At 38.0% G+C, this 25,332-nt stretch overlaps 1 protein-coding gene across 4 annotated transcripts in view; it reads right to left on the bottom strand.

Annotated features, from left to right (window-relative positions):
- Positions 1–25,332, bottom strand: part of LOC105149076 (uncharacterized) — a 28,522-nt gene that overhangs the window by 1,890 nt on the left and 1,300 nt on the right. Inside the window, exons 2-8 of one of the 4 annotated variants that reach the window (XM_087409166.1) lie at positions 13,631–14,049; positions 12,841–13,001; positions 10,534–11,184; positions 7,807–8,040; positions 5,944–6,176; positions 3,954–4,354; positions 2,710–2,787 (exon numbers count right to left, since the gene is read on the bottom strand). In XM_087409166.1, coding sequence (XP_087265292.1) covers positions 2,710–2,787; positions 3,954–4,354; positions 5,944–6,176; positions 7,807–8,040; positions 10,534–10,917 — 1,330 coding nt within the window. In that variant the 5' untranslated portion in view covers positions 10,918–11,184; positions 12,841–13,001; positions 13,631–14,049. The remainder of the gene's footprint in view (positions 1–2,709; positions 2,788–3,953; positions 4,355–5,943; positions 6,177–7,806; positions 8,041–10,533; positions 11,185–12,840; positions 13,002–13,630; positions 14,050–25,332) is intronic. The other 3 variants (XM_011061229.2, XM_011061230.2, XM_087409167.1) reach the window with 3 other exon arrangements.

Here is a 25,332-nt window from a genome sequence, read left to right as displayed (position 1 = left end):
AGAGATGTCGTGCTTCGCGTAATGAGGGTCGTGAACCAGCTCGGTGTACTTAGTCTGAAGAGGCTAGCGACCTTCGTCTCTCTCGTAATCTCTTCCACATTTCACGCCTTGCTCGTAATAACGAGCCACGCAAGAAACGCAAAGAAATCGTATCGCGCCGGGAGATGCTGCGTGTGCAGCTTATCGACGGAATAACGTCCGCGAGAAATTGCTTGCTCTTTTACGAGAACAGGCCCGTTATCGAATCCTCGGGCGAAAGTGGCATGTTTCTCGATTTCTCGAAGATTCGACGCGAAGATCGTATACGGTTTAACGGCCGCGACCGTTGGAGTACACTCGTTACAAAGTGCCTACGTTCCTCGCTGAATGGACACGCGTCGGGGTCTTTAACGTAAATGCGTATCGCGCGTAGGTGAAAGTCATCCAGCTGTGATTTATGATCCAACTATGATCTACGTCGTCATGTTGTACAAACGTGCGCGCGTTTGAGAAATGATCGCGATTCGCATCGACGGGAGACTTTTTCTTTCTCGTCTTCCTTTTCATTTGTTTCTTTTCTTTTTTTTTTAATTGTCCATTTACACTTGGTTCGCGTCTGTAACACGTTGAGTAACGGCGCGACCTGGTTACAATAGCGCGTTCCCTTCGAATAGAGCTGAATAGGATCTAGAAACTCGTACGCGCGCGCGCTTTTCCATTATGTGTCTCTAGAAAGTGTGAAACTCCCGCTAATGTTGTTATTCTCTCTAAAGGGAAATATATCTGGAAACTCGGATTTTCTCGGACGGGGAAAGACAGGGAAAGATGAGAATAGCCGCTCCGAGTCGCTTCGAAAAGTATCGACCGCGAGCGAGCGGGATGATCCGTCGCGTTCATTCTATTGTATTTCACTTTAACGATTTTTGTCACCGCGATTGGCGTCGTCGTTTCACGAGGGCATGGTCCAATCTAACGGGATTTATTCTCCCTCCCCCGCGTCTCCATCATGAAGCAAGAAGCGATTGACCTCCGCCTCGGACTTTCTCCCTCTCTTTTCTCCGCGCGACGTCCTCCCCCTCCCCTCCCCTCCCCCGCCTTTCCTTCCGTCGTTTTTCCTCCCTTTCGTTCGTTCGCACCTCGAGGTGAAGGTCGTCGAGGGCGTTAGCGTGACGAAGGAAAAGTTTCGGGCCAGGAAATGCGCGGGCAGAACAGGAAGTGTCGAGATTCTGCAGACGATACAGACGTGATACCGACGTACAGCGAATATTTTCGGTGAAGGAAAATAAAGATATATTCTTAAGCAAGTCTCTCGCATTCTCAGCTGAAGATTAAAAATGGATGAGAACAATTTTGCACAGATAACGACGTGATGAGGTTAGCCCGTTTTAACGTTTCTTTCGAAATTCTAATCTTTAAGATAATAATAAGATTTAATTCTTTCATGTCTAATTTTTTCGATAAGAAGAGCATATCTAGTTTAATTATTTTTAAAATTTTCTATAATTGTTACGAATATGAAAACATAAAATTTTAAAATAATGAATATAATATAGCAGATGCAAAATGTAAAATATCTTTACATTGTAACAAAAGTTTCTTTATTGAGATATTTTTAGGATTGTAAGATGTATATATATTTAATTTATCAAACAAAATAAAAAATATAATAAAATGTATATTAATAAGAACTACATATGTATTAATGTATTTAATAAGAACTACTAAGGTGTAAAAGTTTTCATCATATATGTGCAAGCATTAATAATAATTATGACAAGAAAATATATGATGTTCGAAATGTTGTTTAATTTATATTTCTCACATAATATAAATATCAGAAATTCATATTATCGGAATAATATTCTTTTATGCGAAAATAAAGCACTGTAATATACTATTTCAAAACTTTTATGATTGCTCCAAGAAATCTCCAACTTCACTATATGCAAATAATTGTTGGTATTTTATCACAAATCTTTCAATTACAATTAAAAACAATCCTTTCTAAATATCTCTATTTAAGCGATTCAATATTTAATAAATGGAAATATGATTTGAATCTTATTAATATATTAATATATTAATATATTAATAAAAACTATTAACAAGGTGTAAAAGTTTTCATTATGTATCTGCAAGTATTAATAATAATTATGACAAGGAAATATATGATGTTCGAAAGTTTAATTTATACTTCTCTCTCACATAATATAAATATCAGAAATTCATATTATCGGAATAATATTCTTTTATGCGAAAGTAAAGCACTGTATACTATTTCAAAGCTTTTATGATTGAAGAAATCTTCAACTTCACTATATGCAAACAATTGTTAGTATTTTATCACAAATCTTTCAATTACAATTAAAAATCCCTTCTAAATATCTCTATTTAATCTTAGCGATTCAATATTTAATAAATGGAAATATGATTTTTCTTAAATATACTGAGATATGCATGTTTTACCGAGCGTGAAAGGATTAAGATTGTTATGCTAATTACAACGTATTATTCGGATTGATGTCAGTGTCCTGTGACAGGTCTTCATGTGCCCATGACGTTGCGTGACGTGAAGGACACCGACAACGTACCTAATTGGTAAAAATGTACGTCCCAGAGCAACAACGGGGTCTTTGCGCGATACGTTACGATGCGCAATAGGGTAGTTTTGCATACGACACGTAATAATAATCGGTCGACTGATTTTGAAAATAAATAATGACGGCTTACCGTCCGAGTATATGGGACTTCCTCCGTGCCTGCAGGCGCTGCATCCGGGTATCCCGGACGAGACCAGTGCGACTCGATCTATAATTAGAAGTTTCCACGTTATGATAATCTCGGGAGGAGGGAGGAGAGATAAGAGAGGAAATGATTACGCGAATTACGCGATGGCATTACCATCTACTCTATAGAGACAACCGTCATAACCAATTGCCAGTTAATCACGCTTGATTTAAGCTCACTATTTCTATCTCTTGGTTGACATGACGATTTAAAGGACATTCAGATCTTCGATTACATATCTACTTGCAACTTTTCTAGTAGCACAAATTATTGGCGTAATATTAATGACTATAAATTGGACCCCCAATATTTACTCGATCTTGTAAAATAAACATTTTACGTTTTATATTAACGCCGCATTGAATTTAGTTAATATTGGTTTTATATTGGACAACATTGACCATGTCAATATAACTAATATTTAACCAAATGAATTACTATCAGAGACTGATTTTTAAGTAGTGGCACGCATCATATATTTGCACGCAATGCATTCTCCTAATTCGCACGCAATTATCGCGATCGCGAAAGTTTTCGCGTCATCGATCGCGAGAATTGCTGCTCTATTTTTTTAAACGATGAAAATACGCGTTCCGTTTATTTACTTTCTCGTTTATCCAATTATTCACGTTTCACGCGCCGCCGATTCCGCCGGTCGTGACCGCATTTCCGTTATTTGGCGCGCGATTACGTTGTCCGCACTCTTAGCGGCTACCGCGCGATGACCTGAAGATCTATCTTGGGTATCGAGCAAACGAATCGGAACACTGCAACTCCGAGAAGTGTAATCGTGAAACTTGAATATTCGGATGAGTAAAGAGAGAGATAGAGAGAGAGAGAGTGATCGTCGCAATGATATTGTTGCACATCTCCTGTTCATTGTAAACGACTTTAATCTCGTTATCTCGTAAGTTTGCTTTCTATAGCTAAGAACAAACTTTTGGAATCTAAAATGAAACAGCTCAGGTAGAAGACAATCATAATTAAGTCAATGGTAGATATTGTCACTTAAAAATGAATTCATAAGAGACAAAAGTCATGATGAAATATTCTTACGATATGTTTATGATTTTTGTTTGTGTTCTACTTGAGAAGATCATACGTTTGACATTTGACGAGGAAGAGTTTAGTGCAGTCTGATGCAGGAATATACACCAACAAAGGGTTCATTTGAAAGGACGACGTACCGGCACTATGATAATGCATCTTCCTCTTTAGGGATGCCTCCGCGGGCTTGAAGTGGAAAAAGGAGGGCGAATAGCCACTGCCAGGGAGGGAACTGAGGGCATCGTCGTGATCGCGAATGACTGCGGTGGGCCCTTCGCGACCTAGGGCAGCCAATTGGCGTCCCTTCGGTAGAAACATCGTGAGGAAGACGAAGAGCGACGTGGCGAGCAAACCGTAGGCCAGCCAGGCCTCTCGATCACCCTCGCTGCCGGTCGCGAGCGTACCGATCCCGCTGGAGATCCAGATCGGCAACGAAAGGCCGACCGCCAGGCCGATGAAGGCCGCTTCCCGATTATTATCCCGGACGCCTCGTGCACGGATCGCTAAACATGCCACTGCTACTAATAATGCTCCGGGATACCTGGAACGTGAAGAAGATCATGGAAAAGATGAGTTTCGTCCGCCTGTAGCGAAAGTAGTTACGAAAGTTATCGCGCTGAGTTGTGCGTTCGTCTTGAGAATAATAATTAATTTGAAAAATTTAATCAAAGTATGAAAGGCATTAACATGTTCCGTGGTGGGCCAATTTTTAAGTGACTTGTCATTCTGCTGCGTGGTATCCACGTTTTTATTTTTATTTATTATATTTGATTTAAAAAATTCTAAAAATTACTATTATTATAAAGAAGAAGGTTTAATGCACTGATACTGCATCAAATATCACAATCATGTATAAGTATCATATTAAAAATTATTTGATAATTTTTATAATTTTATTACTTTTTATAATTTTAAATTATTTTACATTTCTTTTTGTTGTCAAAATATCAAATAGCCGGAATGGAAAAATGAAACATCAGTGATTCATGTGGTACGTATTAAAGGCTAAAAAGTTGCAGAATAATAGCAGAAGAGTAATCCTCCGGAGCTGATGTGAGTCTATTAGACTAATTAGACATACTCAATTATAAATCTCTTTATAAAAAATATTAAAAAATTTAATTTGTTATGTTACATCCGCATATTTGGATTATTCTTATTAAAATGCAGGGTGGGGCTTACACTGTAAACGTTTTATATAATATCCACATGACTTCACTGAGTGGCAGGATTAAAGAAAATATGACAAATAGTAACATTTTATTTATATCATTAAAGAGAGAAATTGCTGAAAACATTCCTTTACTGCCGTAAGTAAACGTGTGTTCGTTGAATTACGAATTCATGGACTCTGACTTCACAGTATCTTTTCACAAACCGTATCTTCATTAAGTGTACATGCACTCGACGCAATTTTTGAAATGACTTGATTTTCTTAGAAACAAAGTCTCGGACGATAAATGTTTATTCTATACTTTCGACTTATTTTTATACAAGAAATATTCTCTATCTGATTGTATTAGAGTTTTTACAGGTTTATCCTTACTTTATATACTTATAGTATTCATTATTTCATTCTTTTTTGTACGAGTTATATTATTTTGATTCCTTAAAATTAATTAGTGCCTTTTAATTTTTAATAAATTAAGTAGGTTTTACAGACTTACCATTCAATATCATACGAAAACAAAAATTTAGTGCTTTCAGCAAAATTGTTTAATTAAAACAATTTTTAACAATAATCAAATATTTTGTTTATAAAACAAAAAATTTCGTTGTTTCTACGAAATGCACTTTTCTGCTTTATAAATAACAAAAATATTTATTTATACCAACTAAATAATTTAGTTTGCATAAAATTATAGTTTTGTACAGCACATTTATTTAATCAAAATAAATTTTTGTGTTACAGCAAAATTTTGATTCATAGAAGAAAACATTTTTTTCTAAAGCACTAAAGCAGTAACTGTTACAGATTTTGGTGTCGGCTTCGGAAGATTAAATAATGAATTAACACGCTTTATCTTGATTTCGCGAGGATAATAGATGAACATGATCGACTTGATGATTCGATGTTTCCCTTTTTGCGGATTGAAGAAGGAAGAGAGTTTTATATCAGCAAAAGTTTACCCGAGGGAAGCCACTATCTGTCCAAGCGGAGTCCTGCAGGAGGTGGTGGACGCCGGTGAGCTTTGGCCCGTCGCTTGTTGCTGCTGCTGTTGCTGCTGTTGTTGCTGCTGCTGCTGCTGCTGCTGCTGCTGCTGCTGTTGCTGCTGCACCTGGATCACCGCAGGTGGTTCGCCGTAAAACCATTGCCCGACAATGACCACCTGCACCAACACCGCGAACACCAGCACCAGCGCCTGCAGCATCGAGAACCGAGACAAGAAAGGCCCTCGCACGATTACACTTCCCCTCTATAAGATTCACGCGGCCGTCTACCCCTGGTCGATCGCCTTTAATTAAAGGTGAACGGCCTGCGGTGACATCGGCACCGCCGGCGTGCATTCTTTTAACTCGTGACGTCAAACGCTCGTGACATATTAGAAATAGAATGGTCTACTCGAGAGATATGCATGAAAAATTTACAAGTTTCAAAGCATGCGTTCTTCAGTCTTTAAAATTTAATCTGTACTCATATATTCTCCTTCTTAAAGATACGACAAAATTATACAAGGACTATAATTACGTCGTTAAAATTCTATTAATGTCACTCGCGCGTATCGGCCAGCTACCACTTTCCTCTAATCAAACATTTCAACGGCAACGTTCTTAATTACGCGAATGCAATTACATTTCACCGTGCAGCGCATCATGTCAGCGCGGACATATCGTCCTGATTTCATTCTTGCGTTCGTGTACGTTTTTAAAAGAGTTTTCCTCATAAAAACAATCCTAAAGATTCTCAAGTAAAAGATTGAACACAGATTTAGACTTCTGATTACTCCGCCATTTTTCAGGACGCTAAAATGAGATAGATGCGTGAATATCTCATTCCATCTTATGCATAATCTATCTTATTCTGTCTTAAGCAGGTCCTGAAAAATATGGCGGACCAGACGTATCGTGTCCAGCAATCTGTTACTTGAGGATCTCTAGACCGAGCGAGGCGCCGGGGTAGGCGGGAGCCTACGTCGAACATGAAAAATGGATGTTTATCCTGTGGGGAGGAGGCCTCCGCAGGGCGAGAAGCGCACGTCCTGCCACGCCTGTCATTCAGCGTACGCACCAACACACCGCCGCGATAATTGCCTCCGTGGTTTTTCGCGCGCGCGCGTCTGTAATTAATCGTCGCGCGTACGGTACGATGACGCAACGCTATGAAAAAGGGAAGGCAAAGGGAGAAGGGTGATGTGTAGGATCCGGGACCCGTTTACGACATACTAATGGCTATGCGAGATGAACATCCGGATCGTTGCGGATATCGGCGGAAATCGTTCGCGCGGAGTTTCTCCATGGAATGAGACGAATAAAATGACATTTGTAATTTATTATATTTTTTGTGCATCTCGCCTACTTTGATTATAGTCGCGTAATGTGTTTTATCGATACGTGTCTTCACTTCGCGAGTTTTGAAATGATTTCGCTACTTCTTTGACCGATATAAATTCCTCGATATCTTTTTAACTTTCGACTCTCCATACTGATTATTATGACTTATTTCAATAAGCTTCAAATTATATTCTATCAAAATAATTATTAACATAGAGAGAAATAAAGCCAAGGTGTCATTTTATTAGAATCCAAGGAACACAATTAAGTCAAGAGAAAGTCAAAATGATTTTATTTTAATAATGAAAGTCAAAATGATGATTTATTATTACAAAATTTGACTGTTCATTGACGTTGAGAATCAAAATAAAGTTATTTTAATTTTTTGTTGACTTTTGTGTTGCTTGGGAAAGTAGTATTCTCCGAATTTGTGAAAAATGCAAAAACGAACGCTAAATTAATAATCGATAAATCAGAAATACTCTGTACGTGATTGCTCACCTGATAGGGCGCTGGCAAGTACACGCCGCTATTCAACGAGAGCAGGAAAACGCATTTGACCAGCAGAGCGGCGAACACGAGGGCGGCAGGGAGTCCCACCAACCGGAAAGCGGCACAGGACAGCGGATTTTGGCTGAGAGAGGCCGCGGCCGAGAGACCCGCCAAAAGGAAGAGGCCCAGAAGCAACGCCTGGCCCAGAAACAAGTGTCGTCTGTTCGGTGCCGTTGTTCTAGCCTAAAACAATGCCAAAAGTGTTTCTTTCAGAGTGAAATAGTCGTTATAACTATAGCCTTTTGTGTTTATTATGTTCAGCTCTTTGAATAAGATTTCAAAAAATGATATCAGTGACACGATGCGAAGAAAATCTCATTGATTGCGTTGTATACATTCATTAATTTAGCTATTCGAATATATACATCAGATATCTTTTTTTATATATTTTTTTTAAATTTTCCTAATTCTGGTTTGCTCAATCTAAAACAATCTATACGAACCGATTGTCAAGACAAATACTTATAAGTTTGTCAATTTTGTAAACATCAAAATATTTTAAAAATAAGTTTTTAAAATTTAAATCTTAAAAAACGAAGAAAGATATTAGCAGATTTCAAAAACTTTTAACTAAATACGAAAAGTGCCAATTGTGGTCAAGATGTTAAACTAATTTTTATTAATACTAAAACCAAGATATTTGAATCGAGATATTTAAATAAGACATTAACATTTCTCATTTTACTATCTCGATAGCCTTGTTTGTTGCAACTGTAACATTATAATCGAGATGATATTAACGCGTTCTAATTAATTGATTTTTCAATTTACAGCTTATAGCTGCTGATGTTGCACCTTTATCGTACTGTTCGTTTACATTTAAAGTACAAAATGCACTTTCATCGAATTGGATACGCTCGGATGTTTCGACGCGTATTACTCTGCAAGATACAAGAGTGCATTTTCAAGAGCCCTAGAAGTACCGATCTCTAAATCGCTCTCACGCTATTAATTCTGTAAAGAGGATCGAGACGCAAAATGCGAATCGCGTGGATTGGACCGTAACCGTTCGCGCGTTATAATTATGCATGGATTAAACTTGAAGCTCACATGAATGGATGTTAATTTCTCCAATTAAAATAATCGATATTCTTCTTCTCGCTAACTTGCTTTTTATTTACAAATTAATAGGCTATTTTTCATACTTTTTACTACTTTGTACTTTTTACTACTAAAATTTCATATTTTTTCATACATAATAAATGAACACTAAAGAATTGAGAGAATCATTATATTTTTCAATATATATTTATAGAGAAAGAGACAAAGAAAGAGTCCTGGTGAAAATAAAAATCGGAGCGTAAGTCAAATGTAATGGGAGAGTAAGAGAAGCGTAAACGAATCTTCTAAGAGGCGAAAATTGAAACATCAAAATGTAAAAGAAACGTAAATGCTTCTTTTACGTTCTAACTTTCGCCTTCTAAAAGTTTTGTTTACGCTTCTGTTATTCTCCCATTTATGCTCCAATTTTTATTTTCATCAGGAAGAGAAAAGAATAACCCGTGACAGACAGCACGTGAATTGAGACATAAGATGTTTTATGTTCCAATTTTTAACAAACGTGTTATCTAGGAAAATAACTTGTAAATAAAACGCTAAACTTTTGAGTGAATTTTTTCGAAATTTTCAAAATTTCTAATAAATTTCATAAATTGCTATATACATCATATTAATGAAATTTGAATTTTATTCTTTATTCGTTCTCGATTTACTTTCTCTTAAACTGAAATTCCGAATTTTTTGATATCAATTAATTCGACAGCAATGATTGACTTGGTCTCTCTCCGAGAGTGCTCAATGAAGCGTGTCGGAGGGTGCAACCGAGAGAAAACTGAAGCCGATCCAACGTGAGCGTAAACTGGGCCTAGGTCTCGGCGAAATTCCCTCGGTGCCAGTTACTGGAGCTTGTCGAAACGAAAACGATTAATAGTGGATCGGTGGGGAGAGATTGACGCGCGATAGTTCCTTTCCGAGCTCTATTAATCCCGCAGTCGCGCGATCGTCTAGTGACAAGTCATGCAGATATTAATATACATTCCATTTCACCAGTTTCCTCCTTAATACTGCTTCGACACGCACATTTTTCGTATTTGATCTGACTTGGAAAAATAAAATGAAGACATCGAGAGAGTGAACGGGTGTCAATATTACACTCTCTAGAATAAAACTCTAGAATAAATTTCCATAATAATTATAAAAAATATATAGCAAGTAGACATGCAATAGACAGGTAGCATAATTATGTGTGTAAGCGTATTGAGTATAAACTGAACTAAATGAGCGGAATATTTCGAAAAATAGATTTGCGTGTTTAAAACAGACATCATTTAATGGCTGAAAAAAACAAGTAAAGAAAGATTAACATCAGATTTTCAAATGATTAATAAATCAAGAGATATATAATTTGCAAAACGAAGATGACTACGAAGATATATAGTATTAAAAGATCATTCTGGCGCGTGAAATCTCCATATATTCACACAACCCGTCATAAAATATTTCAGGAAATATTCACTACAGAGAGAAAAGTAAAGACAAAAATTCATTATTCATTGTCCGTTCTGGGATGTAATCCACTTTCCCTCCAGCGAGAAGCTGGAGTCCATAAAAGCATATAACGAGCGAACAAAGAGATAATATGTACATACATTAATTATTAAATAACACCGGAGCTACCTTGAACAATACGAAGACTTCGAAACCGGCCATGAGGAGCATCGCCGCAGCGCTGAGCGCAGCGAGTGGCAGCGCCCAGGGCCGTTGCTTCAACAGGGACTTCGGAGTCGGCCGCATCTCCACCTCCTGGCTCTTCCTGACGCCCGGTGGCGTCCTGAAGACGGTGATCGTCCGGTTCGGTGCCGGCACGCTGATGACGCTCGCCACGCTCGCCAGCCCGTGCCCGATCTCGGACGGCACCAGGAAGAACTCCGTCGAAAGTTCGTAATCCCGAGAACGTGGGGCCCGTGACGTCATCATCGCCGTCGCCGTGATTCCGCTCGATGGACCAAGCCAGCCGACCATGGCCATGGCCCACGACAAGATAATCGGGCCTAGCCTCATTGCGGCATCGGCGGCTGTTTCTGGCTCTCTTTCTCTTTTTTTTTTCCTCACTCTTTCTCTTTTTCTCTCTTTCTTCCTCGCGTGAGTACGTACACGTGCGTGAATACGTACGTGCGAGCTCACGTGCGTATACGTGAGTGCCCGTGCTCGTGATCACAATCGTGACCGCCGTCGTCACCGGGACATCATGCACCGTCTCCTGCGTGCGCGCATTCTTGCAGTCACGCACCCGTGCTCGCGGTCTCGGTTAGGGTTCACCGACTGCGCCTGTAAAACCACACTCGTGATTAAATGACACTTTGTCCATGCACGTGGATCGGTCCCTTCGCCCTGGCCTATACGAGTTCTTAACCCGTAAGTGTTTGCGTAGGGATCGAACTCATTCGGACGTATGATGAATGAAAATATTACTACAAAAATATTTAGAAGATATACATTTCTTTTAATTTCTAACGCTCGAAAATTACTTCAAACATGTATAAATTATTTCATACATGTTTATTTAAAACAGGTCTTAATTTATAAATAACTTACAAATAAAAATTAAAAAATTTATTATAGATATAAAATATCAATAAATTCAATTGTTGCACATCAAATTGATGTCACCCCCACGCGAGCATTTTTTATTAACAAATTTCTGCAAATATAGATAGAATTTTTATTGAATTACAATATTGTTTAAATAAGGTTCCTCGGATTTTTCGCAAAAATGATATAGGCAGTAAGCAATATATTTGTAAAATTACATAATTTATCTCTTAATAGAGATAATTTGTTAACGTTCTATGATCAATTCTAAATGATTTTAAATGATTTGACATATCATTTAAACTACATATTATTGTGGATTACCAGTATTTTTATTTGCTGATTATATAAATAACATGCATTTTTTGTAATGGTTACAAAATTACAATAATTATTATTATTATAAAGAAACCTTAATGTACCAATATTGCTTATATGTCATAATTATGTATTCACGTATAATATTAAATATTCACTTCATAATTATTTCCTTTTATAGTCAATATATCAAACGAACGAAATTGTTAATTCACGCGGTACGTAACGCATTAAAAGATCAACCATGTAGTTTTCCAAATATATTTTCTTACTGTGTACATCCTTTCTTTATTTGTTGACCTAGTTTCCAAGCATTCGGAAACTTATTTGTCTTCAGCAATAGATCAATTATGTAGAATCCATTTAAAGTTAATTGAAAAAAGCAAACCGCTATATAACCGTAAAGTTTATTAATTAGCTGCTCTTGATGTTCAACATTTGGGAAAACCGACTCCGGCTTCATCTCACAAAGAAGGAGATCTCATTAACGAAGGAATGCCGGATCGCATTAATGATTTATGATCTCCCTTCCGTTACATTCGCGTGTCAAATTCGCTCGTGTGGCTAAACACGCTTGAGTTTTTCAAATATTTTCAATCATATCATTCCAGTGCACATCGAGGCTATCAGAGACGTGTATCAACTTTTCTCGTACATATTACGATTTGATGAAATTTATACCGACTGAGTGATGTTCCGGGTTTTTAAAGACCTCGCTGTTTACAATAACGTAATATCCCGACGAAATCAGGACTGAAAGCGAAGAAGAGCAGGGAGATCGATGGATCCCCCGGTGTTAATGATCAATTAGACCGCGCCTCGCGTCTAGCGCCATATAGGTACGTAACTTCACCAGCGATCTGCATGCGCTAACGCCGTTAATTACAACGTCGTTAATTACGAGCGTGTTCAATTGCGCGGAAATTGTTTAATAACCGGAGGAGCAGGCGAGCTATGGCATTACCCGCGGACGCAAACGGATACCCAGTCCATATGTATTTATCGTCGGGGTCCAGGCATGAGTAAACCGCCGCCACGCACTCGCCCGGTCTAACGCCATTAATTATTACGAACAGGGTCAGCCTTGGTAAGTAGAGTGAAGCACGGACGCAGTGAAACGCCCGACGAGAATCGAGTAAAGAGTCGAGCTCCAGGCTCAGCTTCGCGCCAAAACGGAAGAAGAATGGTGTCCGTCCTCGGCGCTCGGCTTAATCCGTTTCTTTCTCATTATCGATCTAGAATTTTGATTAATATATACTCTCAAAAATATGGGGTATGGATTTATCAGCGTGCGATGTCTATATAATTCTCACCGTGTTAGGGTTTATGTCAACATCATTTAAAACTCATGATAATTTGAAATCCACACCATATTTATATTAATATTAATACCATAACATGACGAAAATTATATAAACTAAAATTATATAAACGCTGCATAATGTTAAATGCACATTCATGTTTTTTAAGCTGTAGTTTCAATCATGGCAATTAAGATCTGCGGTAAAATCAATTATAGTTAATCGCACTAATCAGTACTGCTCTTAAGGATCACAGCATGATCCGTTTATATCGTTATAAATACGAGTTACATAAATATGTTAATTAAATAATAAATACCGTTGATTGAAAAGCACGTAATAACAATTTGTTTGGGGATGTAATAATGTGCATACATCTACTAAAATTCGCATGTTAAGTCAATTACTTAATATTGGAACAATTGAATTGTTTCGTTTGAGGAAAAAATTCTTTCCCATACAGCACAGATATTATTCCAGCAACACTGGAATGTTCCAACAATAACATTCAAATTGTTGCAGTAAACTTCTACGCTGTATAGATTAACAGAGAGGACTCTTACAGGCTCTTTTTAAACATCGGGCTTTTCTGTCGTGGATCCGTCGAATTATTTGGACTCATTCCTTCCAATCCGGTCACATGCGGTATCCTGATTCGATCCACTCGTCACAGGAGTCTCATCCTTTCGATCTTTTTTAAGATTAGACTAGAACGGTGAGGACCAGGTGATTGATTCACCGGAAACTTTATCCGGGATGGCGAGGACGACGATCGTGTGATCGGCGATCAGCGAAGCGCACGTCGTGAATGCCACACTGTTACTGAGCTCGACGCGCTGGTATTCGCGATGGCCAAACCGAAAGCAAACTGGAGTCAGTTCCGTTCTGGAGGTGAGGCCTATCCGTTACAGAGAAGTCGGGGAGATGGTGATGACGATGCAGAGGCGGCGGTGGTGGCGATGGTGAGGAGCAGGAGCGGATACTGAAAAGAAATTCCATCTCGGACGACGCACCGTGTGCGATTAAATAATATCAATCCAGGCGTAGGAAGAAGGTATCGTTACACTCGTATGGAACACAATATCAGTTGTATTCTTGTTCAAGGATAGTGTACGACAATGGTGAATGAGTGTTTGGTTGATAATTGGCTATCGGATCTTTTGAATCCCCCTATGAAACTTTTGTTGGATTATTCAGAAACGATATAAATTTATAGATGGATACTTTTGAGAAACGTGTTAATTTGATTGAATTCGTAAATAAATTCAAGATCAGGAGATAGAAATATTACAGGTAAATATTATTTCGAATATTAAATGAACTCAAAGATTGTTTATATTAATTTAATGTTAAATAATTAATTTTATATCGTAGACAATTTTTATTCTTAAGAATTTCGAACGATTCAGATATATTTAAACATTTTCAAGGCAAGATTTTCGAGAAATTCAAGACATTCGGAACTTTTTTTGAGATCATTTAAAGTTTTTTTCAAAATTATTTCAAGTTATTCGAATTTTTATGTGATTAAAATCGTTTAAAGGTTTTCAAACGAAGGATTCGAATTCTCATGCCTGACTATAATGAGAGCTAACCATGGAATTGCACAAGATTGCGAATTATCTGCTACGCTACAGTCCGATCCGCCCCTGTTGAGCAGAGCAAAGGAACCAGGAGAGAGAGCGAGGAAGAGTCCGAAAGAGTGAGGGGAAACGACCTGGTGGAGCTGGTCCTTCGACGTCGAGGACCGACCCCGACCGGCGACGCATTTACATATCTCACGTGTAATAACCTCGAAAAAGTTTTAACAATGGCCCGAGGTTCGCCAAGGTTCGAACGAAAGGCGAGAAGGTATAGAGATGAGATTGAAGGAAGAGGGATTGGGAAGGAATATTCAACGAACAAATCGTCTGAAATCTCAAAGGATGGCACAGGGTCACGTCCGAGGACGGATGTTCGCTAATCAAAAGCTTTTCATGGAATTCATTTCATAGGATTGCAGTCATCGAAACTATCTTTCAACGAGATTTATCCTTCCTTTCAAATAGGTATTTCAAGAGATATACAGTGTAATACTAGCCAATTTATTATTCAATTTATTATTGAAGAACAGCTGTTTTAAATCTCTAACCAATTAAGTTATAACTTAACCTTTCGGAGCTGTGACACCAAAATCCGTAACACAGTTACTGATGCCCTGTAAGACCCATTTAATTTAAAGTTAATTAAAAGTCATTAATTAAATTTTAAGGAATTAAAATAACTAAAACAACTAACTAAATATAAGAAAAAATGAATACTAAGTGTACTTTAATAAGTAATAATTTAAATTAACAGATGTAACAAAGAAAATTGAATTGTTTGACATTTTTGATAAAGAGATTTAGAATTCAATAGACGAATAGACACATCGTCAACTCTAAAGCTTAATTTAAAAATGTGATCCTTTTTAAAACGACGTAGAGCTACTAGTCTTCTAGTATGGCAGCCTTCTGTTTGCGCAAAAAATTGTGCAAAATTGCAATCGCCATTCTGTTTAAAAAGGATTGGGTCCCGTAAAAAGGGGGAAACGTATTCAGGTTTCAAACTTTCGAAGGGTCGATATTTATGTTTCCTTCCAATCTGCCGGTGATCCGTGACGTTGTTGCGGAATACACAGTTTCGGATGTCCTCGCGCAAGTGTGTACGTGGAAAAATAAATAAAACGAGCATAAAAATTCGCTGCGTAATTCCTTCCCGCGTATCGCGCCGTAAATCGGTCCGAGAAAAAGGGACCCGCGGTTAAAAAGCGAGGACCCGACCGCAATGGTGTACTCACTGATATCGCGTTCGAAGCGAACCAGCAACAGCAAAAACAACGGCGAAAAAACAGCGAATATATACCATAAGTAAATTTCGTAACAATAAACGCTTATTTTTACGACCAATTGTCCTGGGGAATTTCGGTTTCTCCCCAAAACAGAGAAGACACGAAATTGTCAGAAGTAAGAACAGAGAAACCTTTCTCTCCCATGAATTTAATTACATGAGTAATAAATTAGTATTAATCTTCCGGAATTGATGGTAAATTTATTGGATTCATTCAATTCTAAATCTCCTTGTCAAATAATTTAATTTTTTTATGTTACATCTGCAAATTTGGAATATTCTTTAAGTATTAAAAAAATATACAATTATATATAGTAAGTACATTTAGTCTTTTCTATATGAATTATATTTTTTTTTTTACCTAAGTAAAGATTTGTAATTACAAATTCATTGTCTCTAGAATTTGTCACAGCAAAACACTATATTCACTTATGTCTAATAAATTTTTTATTTACCGTTTTTTTATTTAACGTTTATATCTTTTCCTATATCTCAACAAGAATAAAGCACTCTCTCAACAATTTAAAAAATCTGAAATTAATTAGTGCCTTTTAATTAATATAAATTAACTGAGTCTTACAGATTCAACATCAGTAATAACTATGTTAAAAATTTTGGCGTCAAGCCCTTTCTTCGAAAGGTTACAGATAAATATTAAACTATACATCCAATTTTAGGTACTATAAGTTTCAATTTAGTCGAGTTCCATTACTATAACCACATCTAATCTTAGAAAACGAGACGATTCAGTTTGGTTTCGTGAAAAGGAAGATCGTCGCGACAACGGCGACGGCGTCACGTTGTCACGGGAGAGGCAAGAAATGCGAGGTATGTTAGGCGCTATTGCAGCATGGTCAGAGGTGGCCGACGTATGTATGTACGAACGTACGGTTTGTCCGGTTTTCGAGACAAAGAGTTCGTCGAACCCCGGCCGTTCGATCCGGCGGCGGCACTGCTACCGAATGCGCCGCGTACCAACTCCAACCGTCGTCGGTCGTCGGTCCGCGTGACGTGCGACGCGTGCACCCACGTGCGATCTTAGTGCACGCCGCTCGCACGTGCGCCCGTCGCACACGGGAACGCGAGGAGGACGAGAAATTTCCTCGATCACGAAGGAATCGAGCGTTCTGCGATGAATCAGTAATACGAAGAAAACTAAGTATAGAACAGTAAAAAATGTATCACTCTGAAAAAAGAGTCTGGTTGTAATTCTTAATTAATTGTAATTCTTGTTGAAAAATGAATAAATCATTATTTTCTAAGAAATTTATATATTATATGCACAAATGTAACATGTCAACATTTTTTGTAATAATGAGACAGAGATTTAAAAATTTATGAAACTGTAAACATATGTTTTATATTAGTTTGAGTGAATTTATTGAAGATATGGATTTTTCTTTCTTTTACTATATTTAAAATTTTAAATCTATTATAATTCTAATTTGAACGATTAGAATTTTCGATTAGTATAATCGGAATCTTTTGGTTCGTTTATTTTCAATTAGAAATTTTCTCAGTGGTTCCTTATCTATGTAATCTATTACGAAAGAATTTAGAATTTGTAAGCAACTGAGAAACACGGAGTCCTTCGAAGGAAAACGACTTCTTTCGCACATATACACACATATGAACCTGTCTGAAAGAGAGAAAGGGACAGAGAAAGAGGGAGAAGAAGAAAGATTGTCTCCTAGAGTGGCAATGTCTGGCCACACCCGACCACTTTCTCCTCCGAAGCCAAAGCCATTCCGGTACCGCAAGTTACTACCCTTAATGACGCAAGCTACCCACGCGATCTAGCGTGAGACACGTAGTACGCTTGCGCTTTCGTTCCGAACGGGTTCGCGAGAGGTAGAAACGAAAATTACAGGGCGCAAAAAGAGTAATTAAGTCACCGGTGGCGGGCAGGTAGCAAATTATCTGATCGACCCTGACCGAATTTTGATAGAGAAGCGCGAAATTCTTCCTCCTGTAAGAATTTTACGGAAAATCGCACTGAACCCTTCTTTTGTTACATTATGTCTTATGTAATATTTAATGTGAACGATGAATGCACGTAATTTAAAATAATATAATAATAAATATAGGATTATTTGATCATATTGTTAGTTCCGAATTATTTGTTGAGAGACAAAATTATTTATAGATGATACAATATTTAAATAGAAGAAGAAAGAAAAATCCATATCTTAAATAAATTTACTCAGAATAATATCAAACTTACATTTACAATCATAGATTTTTAAATTTCTGTTTATGTCTTATTATTATCAAAAAATGTTGAAATATTGTACTTGTAGTTTGTATATTGTATAATATGTACCTAAGTTTCTCAGAAATTCTTTCTTACCATACGTGTTGATATGGTGCTTATCATTACTATGTGGCAGGTTAGAAATGAACGAATAAATAATTTTTAATCCAAATCGAATCGCGAGAATCGTGGAAATCAGATGTTACTTTGATTTCCGGCTGAAAGAAATGGATGTTTCACGATGTCGCTTTATTCGTTCGTGCGAAATTCCTTCCTGCGCCTTAGGGGAACCCTAAAAGTTGCGGTGTATGTTGGTGGACCACGAACATTCCTCCCCCTTTTTCTTCTTTCCTCTCTTCCTCCCTCCCTTTCTTTCTCTCCCTCTTTCTTTCCATGCTCGTTCGTTTCTCTCTCTCTATCTCTCTCTCTCTCTCACTCTCTTCCGAATCAGAGAGTGGAGTGGAATCGCTGGCAACCGGTTTCGACCAACTAAAGCTAAATAAAGGCATGCACGCACACCCGCATACATTTAAGGCGCGAGGGTAGGACACCGCAGGGTCGTTAATTGTGCTCTCGAAAAACTTCGCTCACGGACTTTTGTCGCGTTATCATCGTCTAAGACGAACCCGAGGATCCAGCGAGACGACGCTTGCATTGTTGAAGAAATATTTGCTGCTCGCGGATGAAGAATGCGGTAACGTCTTGAAGGAAGTCCCGGTGACGTGCCGTTAATTCAATGTATATAATTATAAAAACATAAAGATAGAAAAAAAAATTCGGGATTCCGAGAAGAAGAGTTGCATGTTACTGCGCAATCTTCGACTTCGACCGCGAGATCGTAGCCCCCGAGCAGTAACAAGCGTTGAACGAGCGAGGAAAGGATCCTGACTCCTTAAGGCACATCCTTCCTCTCTCGTAACTTAACCCTTTGATTTTCCTTCCCCCTGACCTGCGCAACCCGCACGTGCGCTACGGGGTTTGATGGGGCATCGATAAATCGCGGCTTCCATCGCGATTCATTTGAATATAAATCCGACTGTCTACGCGCTCTCCCTCGCTTACCGTACTTACAAGACCCTTTTGCGGGATCGAAAGGGAAAGATAATGTTGAGAGAGGATGCGAGAAAGAGCGAATTCCTGGTGAAAATACAGAACTTTCTAAAACGTTGACAATCGTTCGATGACAATTTTTTAAGAGTTTATACGCTTTCAAACTTTATAAGGACGCTTATACAACACCATTGGATTATAAACACTTTCAGAATGCTTATAAAGTGCAGTATATATCGTTCTATACAAGTTCTGTAATGTTAAAGCAACGCTTTTCAAAGGATGCTCAGTAAACGTTGATGCACCTTCGTGCAGAGAGTTCACTGTCAGACTTTTCAAACATTTAGCAAACGCTTTTCTCGACATCGTGAGACAAGCATCTTTTTTCTGTTCAACAAACGCTGTTCCAATGTGGCGAATTATTGAGTCTCAATTAACGTTTTATAAGGCGTTTACGCAAACGGCTTAAAAATGTCCAAAAAATTTTCCTCAACTCCAAAGCGTTTTTTTCTCCGTTTAGCAAACATTCTTCTACAAATCCAATTTTCAAGCAATGCACAACGTCGCCACTAGAGAGACGCAGTAAAATTTCTCGCATTTAAAAAAATCATATCGAATAGGATAAAAAGCGCAGGTATGGTGAGACTTTTCAATGAAAATTTTTTCTTTTCTTGATAAAATGTCTGTGTTTAGCAGACTCAACACTTGAACGCTCACAAGCGCTTTTTACACAATTTCTAATGACGAAAGTAAACGCCTGTTAAAAGTTTAACATACTACACGCAATTCCCAATGATGGAGCAAACGTCTATTAAATGCTTTACATAGAATCTATAAATTTTAAACAATTATCAGTAAACGCTTACGTTAAGTAAACACTGTGCAAACTCTCAAAAATGCTCTACAAATGCCTTCCAAACGTTGCAGCGTTGCAATTTCCGCTTTATAAACACTTTACTGAGCGTTTTTGAATTCTCTCAATGAACTTCCTGCAAACGCTTATGTAAACGTTAAACAAACATTCATGAAACTAGGCTTCTTATTTTCATCAGAGAATGCCTTCTAAACGTTGTAGCATTGCAATTTCTGCTTTATAAACACTTTACTGAGCGTTTTTGAATTCTCAACGAATTCCCGCAAATGCTCATATAAACGTAAAACAAACATTTATGAAACTTCTCATTTTTGTCAGGAATGGACGAGAGAGAACAAAAAAGGAAGAGAGAGAGAGAGAGAGAGAGAGAGAGAGAAAGAGAAAAGGAGAGCCCTCCTTTTTTCCTGTTGCGTATCCGCGGTAACCGCAAATCGACCGCGACGGTTGGTCGTGCTGGATTCAGTGCTTTTTGGTAGTCTTATTTGGCGGACCTCTTCGTCGCCTTCTCTCTATCTTTTTCTCTCATTTTCCCCGAGCCTTCGCCTCTCTGTTCGATGATGGTTTTAATGCCCTTGCGATGTCCACTGCGATGTCGACTCGGGCGGTCCTCTCGAATCAGCGCGCCAATCATGCAAACACGAACACGTCCTGACGAAAATTCATTCAGACGATTTCGTACGCGCGACCGCACCCTCATTTGAAATTCCATCGGTCCGCCTGCTCGTCGACGAGAAAAGATCGCAACGGAACGCATCTACGGTGAGCAGAATGCAGCTGCATGCCGCGTAACGATCTCGTAAAATTCTCGAAACGGTTATTCGTGGCTGAGTCGCCCTTGAGCGAAATTTTTTTCGTCGAATGTGATCAACCTCGCATGTAGGGAGGAAGAAAATAAACGAGCGAATGTATTACGCGTAATAAATAGAGAAAAATATCCACCTCCGTCAGAATTCAAGCCGGGACCGTTCAATCTTGAATCTCCTTCGCTATATAGCCATTAATTGATATTGTCAAGTGCGCAGATCAAGGGAGAAATACGAAGAAATCGCGCGCTTCTGTAAAAGAGCAATACATTATACAAGAGTTTAAGATAATAATAATCATTATAATTTTGCCGTATTAATCTCGACTGCGATGTGTATCTCAACACGAAAGGCAGCTCGTTATACACGACTATTATCGAAGTATAATTTTCGTCAAAAATAAAGCAGCGTAGCTGGACAATTTTAGATTCAAGATCGTATATAAGCAAAGACACAAGAAAATGTAGTCTAAAAACTTAATATTGCAATATATCATTGATTAATTACTATCTAACAATAAATAAAAAACATAGATTATGTTAAAAGATATACAGGATGTTTCGAAAATTGTGGTGCAATCGCGAAGAAAATAATTCCTTATGTAAAAGTAAGTCGAAAACATAAAATAAATTTTTTTTGTGTAAAGTTCTGTTTATTTTTGAGAAAATTGAGTTTGAATATTCGTTAGGTACATATTTGACTAATCACAGTTTATTTAGTTTACACTCAATCTGACTACTCACCACTATTTTTATGTCAGTCTAAATTTAATATAATATGAATATGGTTTAAAATGGAATGTCTATAATATAGTTATTAATTACAAAATTTTTGAAAAGAATTGTTATCATTCATTTATGTTCTTCACGTTGCAGATGAATTCTTATTTAACGAATTAAAGTTAAAACGCAATAGAAATAACGATGATAGCTAGATTGAATAAATCAAATAGATTGTGGTTAGTCAAATGCATACTTAACGAATATTCAAATTTGATTTTCTTGAAAACAGAGATCTACATATATGAAAAAAATTTATTATATATTGTTTACTTACTTTTACATGAGAAATTCTCTCTTTCCCGTGATTATGCCACAATTTCTGAAACACCTTGTATATTTAGAAACAAATTAACATTTAATATACATGTTCATAAATCAAAGAATATATAAAATAAATTTCAAAATTATTCTTACGTCTTATTATTACGATTTTTATTATCTTAAACCCTTCTCTTATCGCTTTGAGTAAAATATATTCATTTCTTTGTACGTTCTTATTGTTGTTTGTAAAGGCTTAAAATAAAGTTGAAACAATTTGTGAATTTCTCAATTCTTTTTTATTTAATTTATATGTGTTGTGCGCACGATAGTTTAATATTTTCTAGTTACATCTCAACCATCATCTGCAGAATTATTTGGATTAAATGGAGATATGTATATATATATATATACACATCATCTGCATTTATATATATGTGTTTACTGAATAGATAAATTCTTCAATTTCCTGATACATATATTAAATAATAAATGTTAATAAATACCCAAACGTACTTTACACTTCGCTTATCGTTCAATATTAATTAGGCAGTGATATATTGGTTTTAACCGCGTTTTATGTGCGGCGTCGATGCACGGGGAGTGCGCATTATTCAAGAAACTTTTATTAGACCGACCAAGGCCGAAAGCTCATCGCGGAGCCCGTATCCGGGGAAGTCGACGAGAGGAAGGCGTGTACCGAGCGCACGAAAGGGCCGTCTTCTTATAACCATAAATATCATGTATAAATGCATATAACGCGATGCTCCATAAATCCGCCGACCGAAAAACGAGCCTACATTTACCACGAAGGGCGTTTGTAATTAAACGCTCTGTCCCAATCCGCATTATTAGCGATATAAGTACTCTCGTCCTTGGCTTTTCCAGCCGATCCAGAGACCCACGACTGTCGGATGAGCCACGTAATTAGAGTTACCAGCCGTGTTCTTTTAAGAGTATACATGTATATATTCCTTTTTTTGAGACCGTTGAGAACTTCTTGGTCGTTAATTAAAATTTTATAATATTAAATAAAGTATCTTTTAAGACCGTAATGTGAACATATAATTAGAAAAGTTTAAGACCTTTATTTCCCTTGTTATAAAGCTTTAACAAATTATATTAATAAGAATTGTCAATAAAAAATTATATCGCTATAGAAATTTTATCTTATTATAAATTTAACGTATAAAAAAATTATATCCTTTCTTTCTGCCTTCGAATTATCTTTTTTTAAAAAATATACATAGGTATTCTTTTCTTCAGATATGCGATTTAGATATGGAAACCCAAAAAAATCAAGAAAACTCTTAACTTTCTCAAGCTCGGTTGAGAAGTTGAGGAACAACTCTTCACGGTCCTCGACATATCGATTCGTAGGACGACTCGACGGCATGTTTGACGTGATACGGGCCTTCCTTTCATATACAATAAAATCCCTGGGGACCGGACGACGGGGAGGATAAGAAGAAAGAAAGGGGGGGAAAGGGGGTCCGCGTGTCTACGCGCGCTCACGACGAGCTAACGATATTTATTATATGTCGGCGATGAATTATGGGCCGTTAAGGTCCGCCATCGTGACGGGACGGAACGGGACGGGACGAGACCGGGGCCCTTCGGGGCCCCGCGTAGCGAGCTGCGAGCTGGCAATGCCGGGCATCGCCACTGTGCGGACTCGGGGCGGAGTGCGGATTGCGCCCCGGAGGAAAAACGCGCAGGACGGGGCTCGTACGGCCGAGCCGCGCGAAATGAAATATTTATTCCATTATGAGACGCGCACAGCCCGTATTGTAATGCGCTGAACCGTAGCTGCGCTTTCGCGGCCCGTCGTCCGTCGGCGAGTCGGGTTATCGCGATATGCGTCCGCGAATGTAGCGGCCGCAAGAGAGACTGCCTCTGCTCGATTATCGCGCTGATTTCTATTTCGAGGTGCGTTCGCCATGATGCCTCTCTCGCTTCACGCGCGCCCTTTGCTGTAGTTCATTTTTTAATTTCTTTCAAACTCTTCATAAATTATAGCCACAATGTATAAAGAGCGGCCAACGCAAATACCGAGTTACAGGTGTCGGTGTGAAATTAAAAAAAAAACGAATTAATGAAAGCAATAAAATGTAAAAAAAAAAAGAAAAAGAAATTAGAAGGTCCCTCTAGAGAAAAAGAGATATGTCGCATTATCTGCCGATAGCGTGCGTGATAAGTGGGTCGATTATGACAAGAGGAGATTAACAAGATTTGATAAAACGTTATAAGAGGTGGTTACACGATAATCTAAATGATGATCTAAACTCTATAACGATCATGTAATTTTTTTCTAAGGCGAAAACATGAAAAATCAAGATTTTTATCATTTCTTTACAGAAATTGAATATTAGCCACTAAAAGACAGTAATTAATTATTGTTTTTAAATATTAACGCTGTTGTTCAGTTCTTTTAGTACTCCAAATAAGTAATTAATTACTGTCTTTCCAGTTATAAATTCGCCAGTATTAAATTTCTGTAAGGATTGTAGATAATGGAGAAATTGTTCACTTTTCACGTTTTCGCCTAAAAAGTTAATTAATCGCTTGACTTAGTCTACCCTGAAAAATAAAAATCAGAAGTCAGATATAAGAAGAGAGTAACAGAAGCGTAAATAAAGCTTCTCTAGAAAGCGAAAATTGAGACAACGAAACGTAAAAGAAGCATAAAATATCTCTTTTATATTTCGTTTCAATTCTCGCCTACTATAGAAATTTCGTTTCCTGCAATTCGGTCTGCGTTGGCTCTTTCTATATTGTGTCTATAAAAATTACTTTATTTTCGCCAAGATATGCCTGGTTTATGTTTCGGCTTAAAATCCTAAAATTCAATAAAATACAGATTTCAGTTAGGACCAATTAAGACTGGCAGCCCTATTGTTCTTGCGATGAGAGGCAATATCTCACGATCGCGGGTCATCTTCGAGTCAAATAGTTCTGAAACGAACGGCTTATTCGTAAAGTTCATCGGCCACACGCTTTGGCTTTCATAATGAAGGAAAACCCTCAACGTCCTCCCGTTTCTTCGCGATCCACTCTACCCGTGGGAAAGCCCGCTTGGACGACGAGGCCGTTTAACAGTCCCCTGGTAACGGTAACGGAGTCGCAGCGACGCCAGGAATCGTGAAAAATCGCGCGCTTCGAACCTTCGCGAGCAAGCGCGCGCGCAGTTAATGACGAAGAAACGGGTCCCGCGGAGTCCCGTAGTCGATTTTCGTCGAAAACCGGCTTCGAGACTCGTTCCCGGTCGTCTCTCACGCGGTTACGCCCGTCCCGTCAAATTGCGCGAGCGTATAATCCGCCTCACCGCGCGTCAAATCGCACGTTTACTGTTACGACGATCTGTGAGAAATATATA

This window comes from Acromyrmex echinatior, chromosome 9, assembly GCF_024713525.1.
Source record: "Acromyrmex echinatior isolate Ae372 chromosome 9, ASM2471352v2, whole genome shotgun sequence".
NCBI lineage: Eukaryota > Metazoa > Arthropoda > Insecta > Hymenoptera > Formicidae > Acromyrmex > Acromyrmex echinatior.
This window is presented reverse-complemented; position numbering and strand designations above follow the sequence as displayed.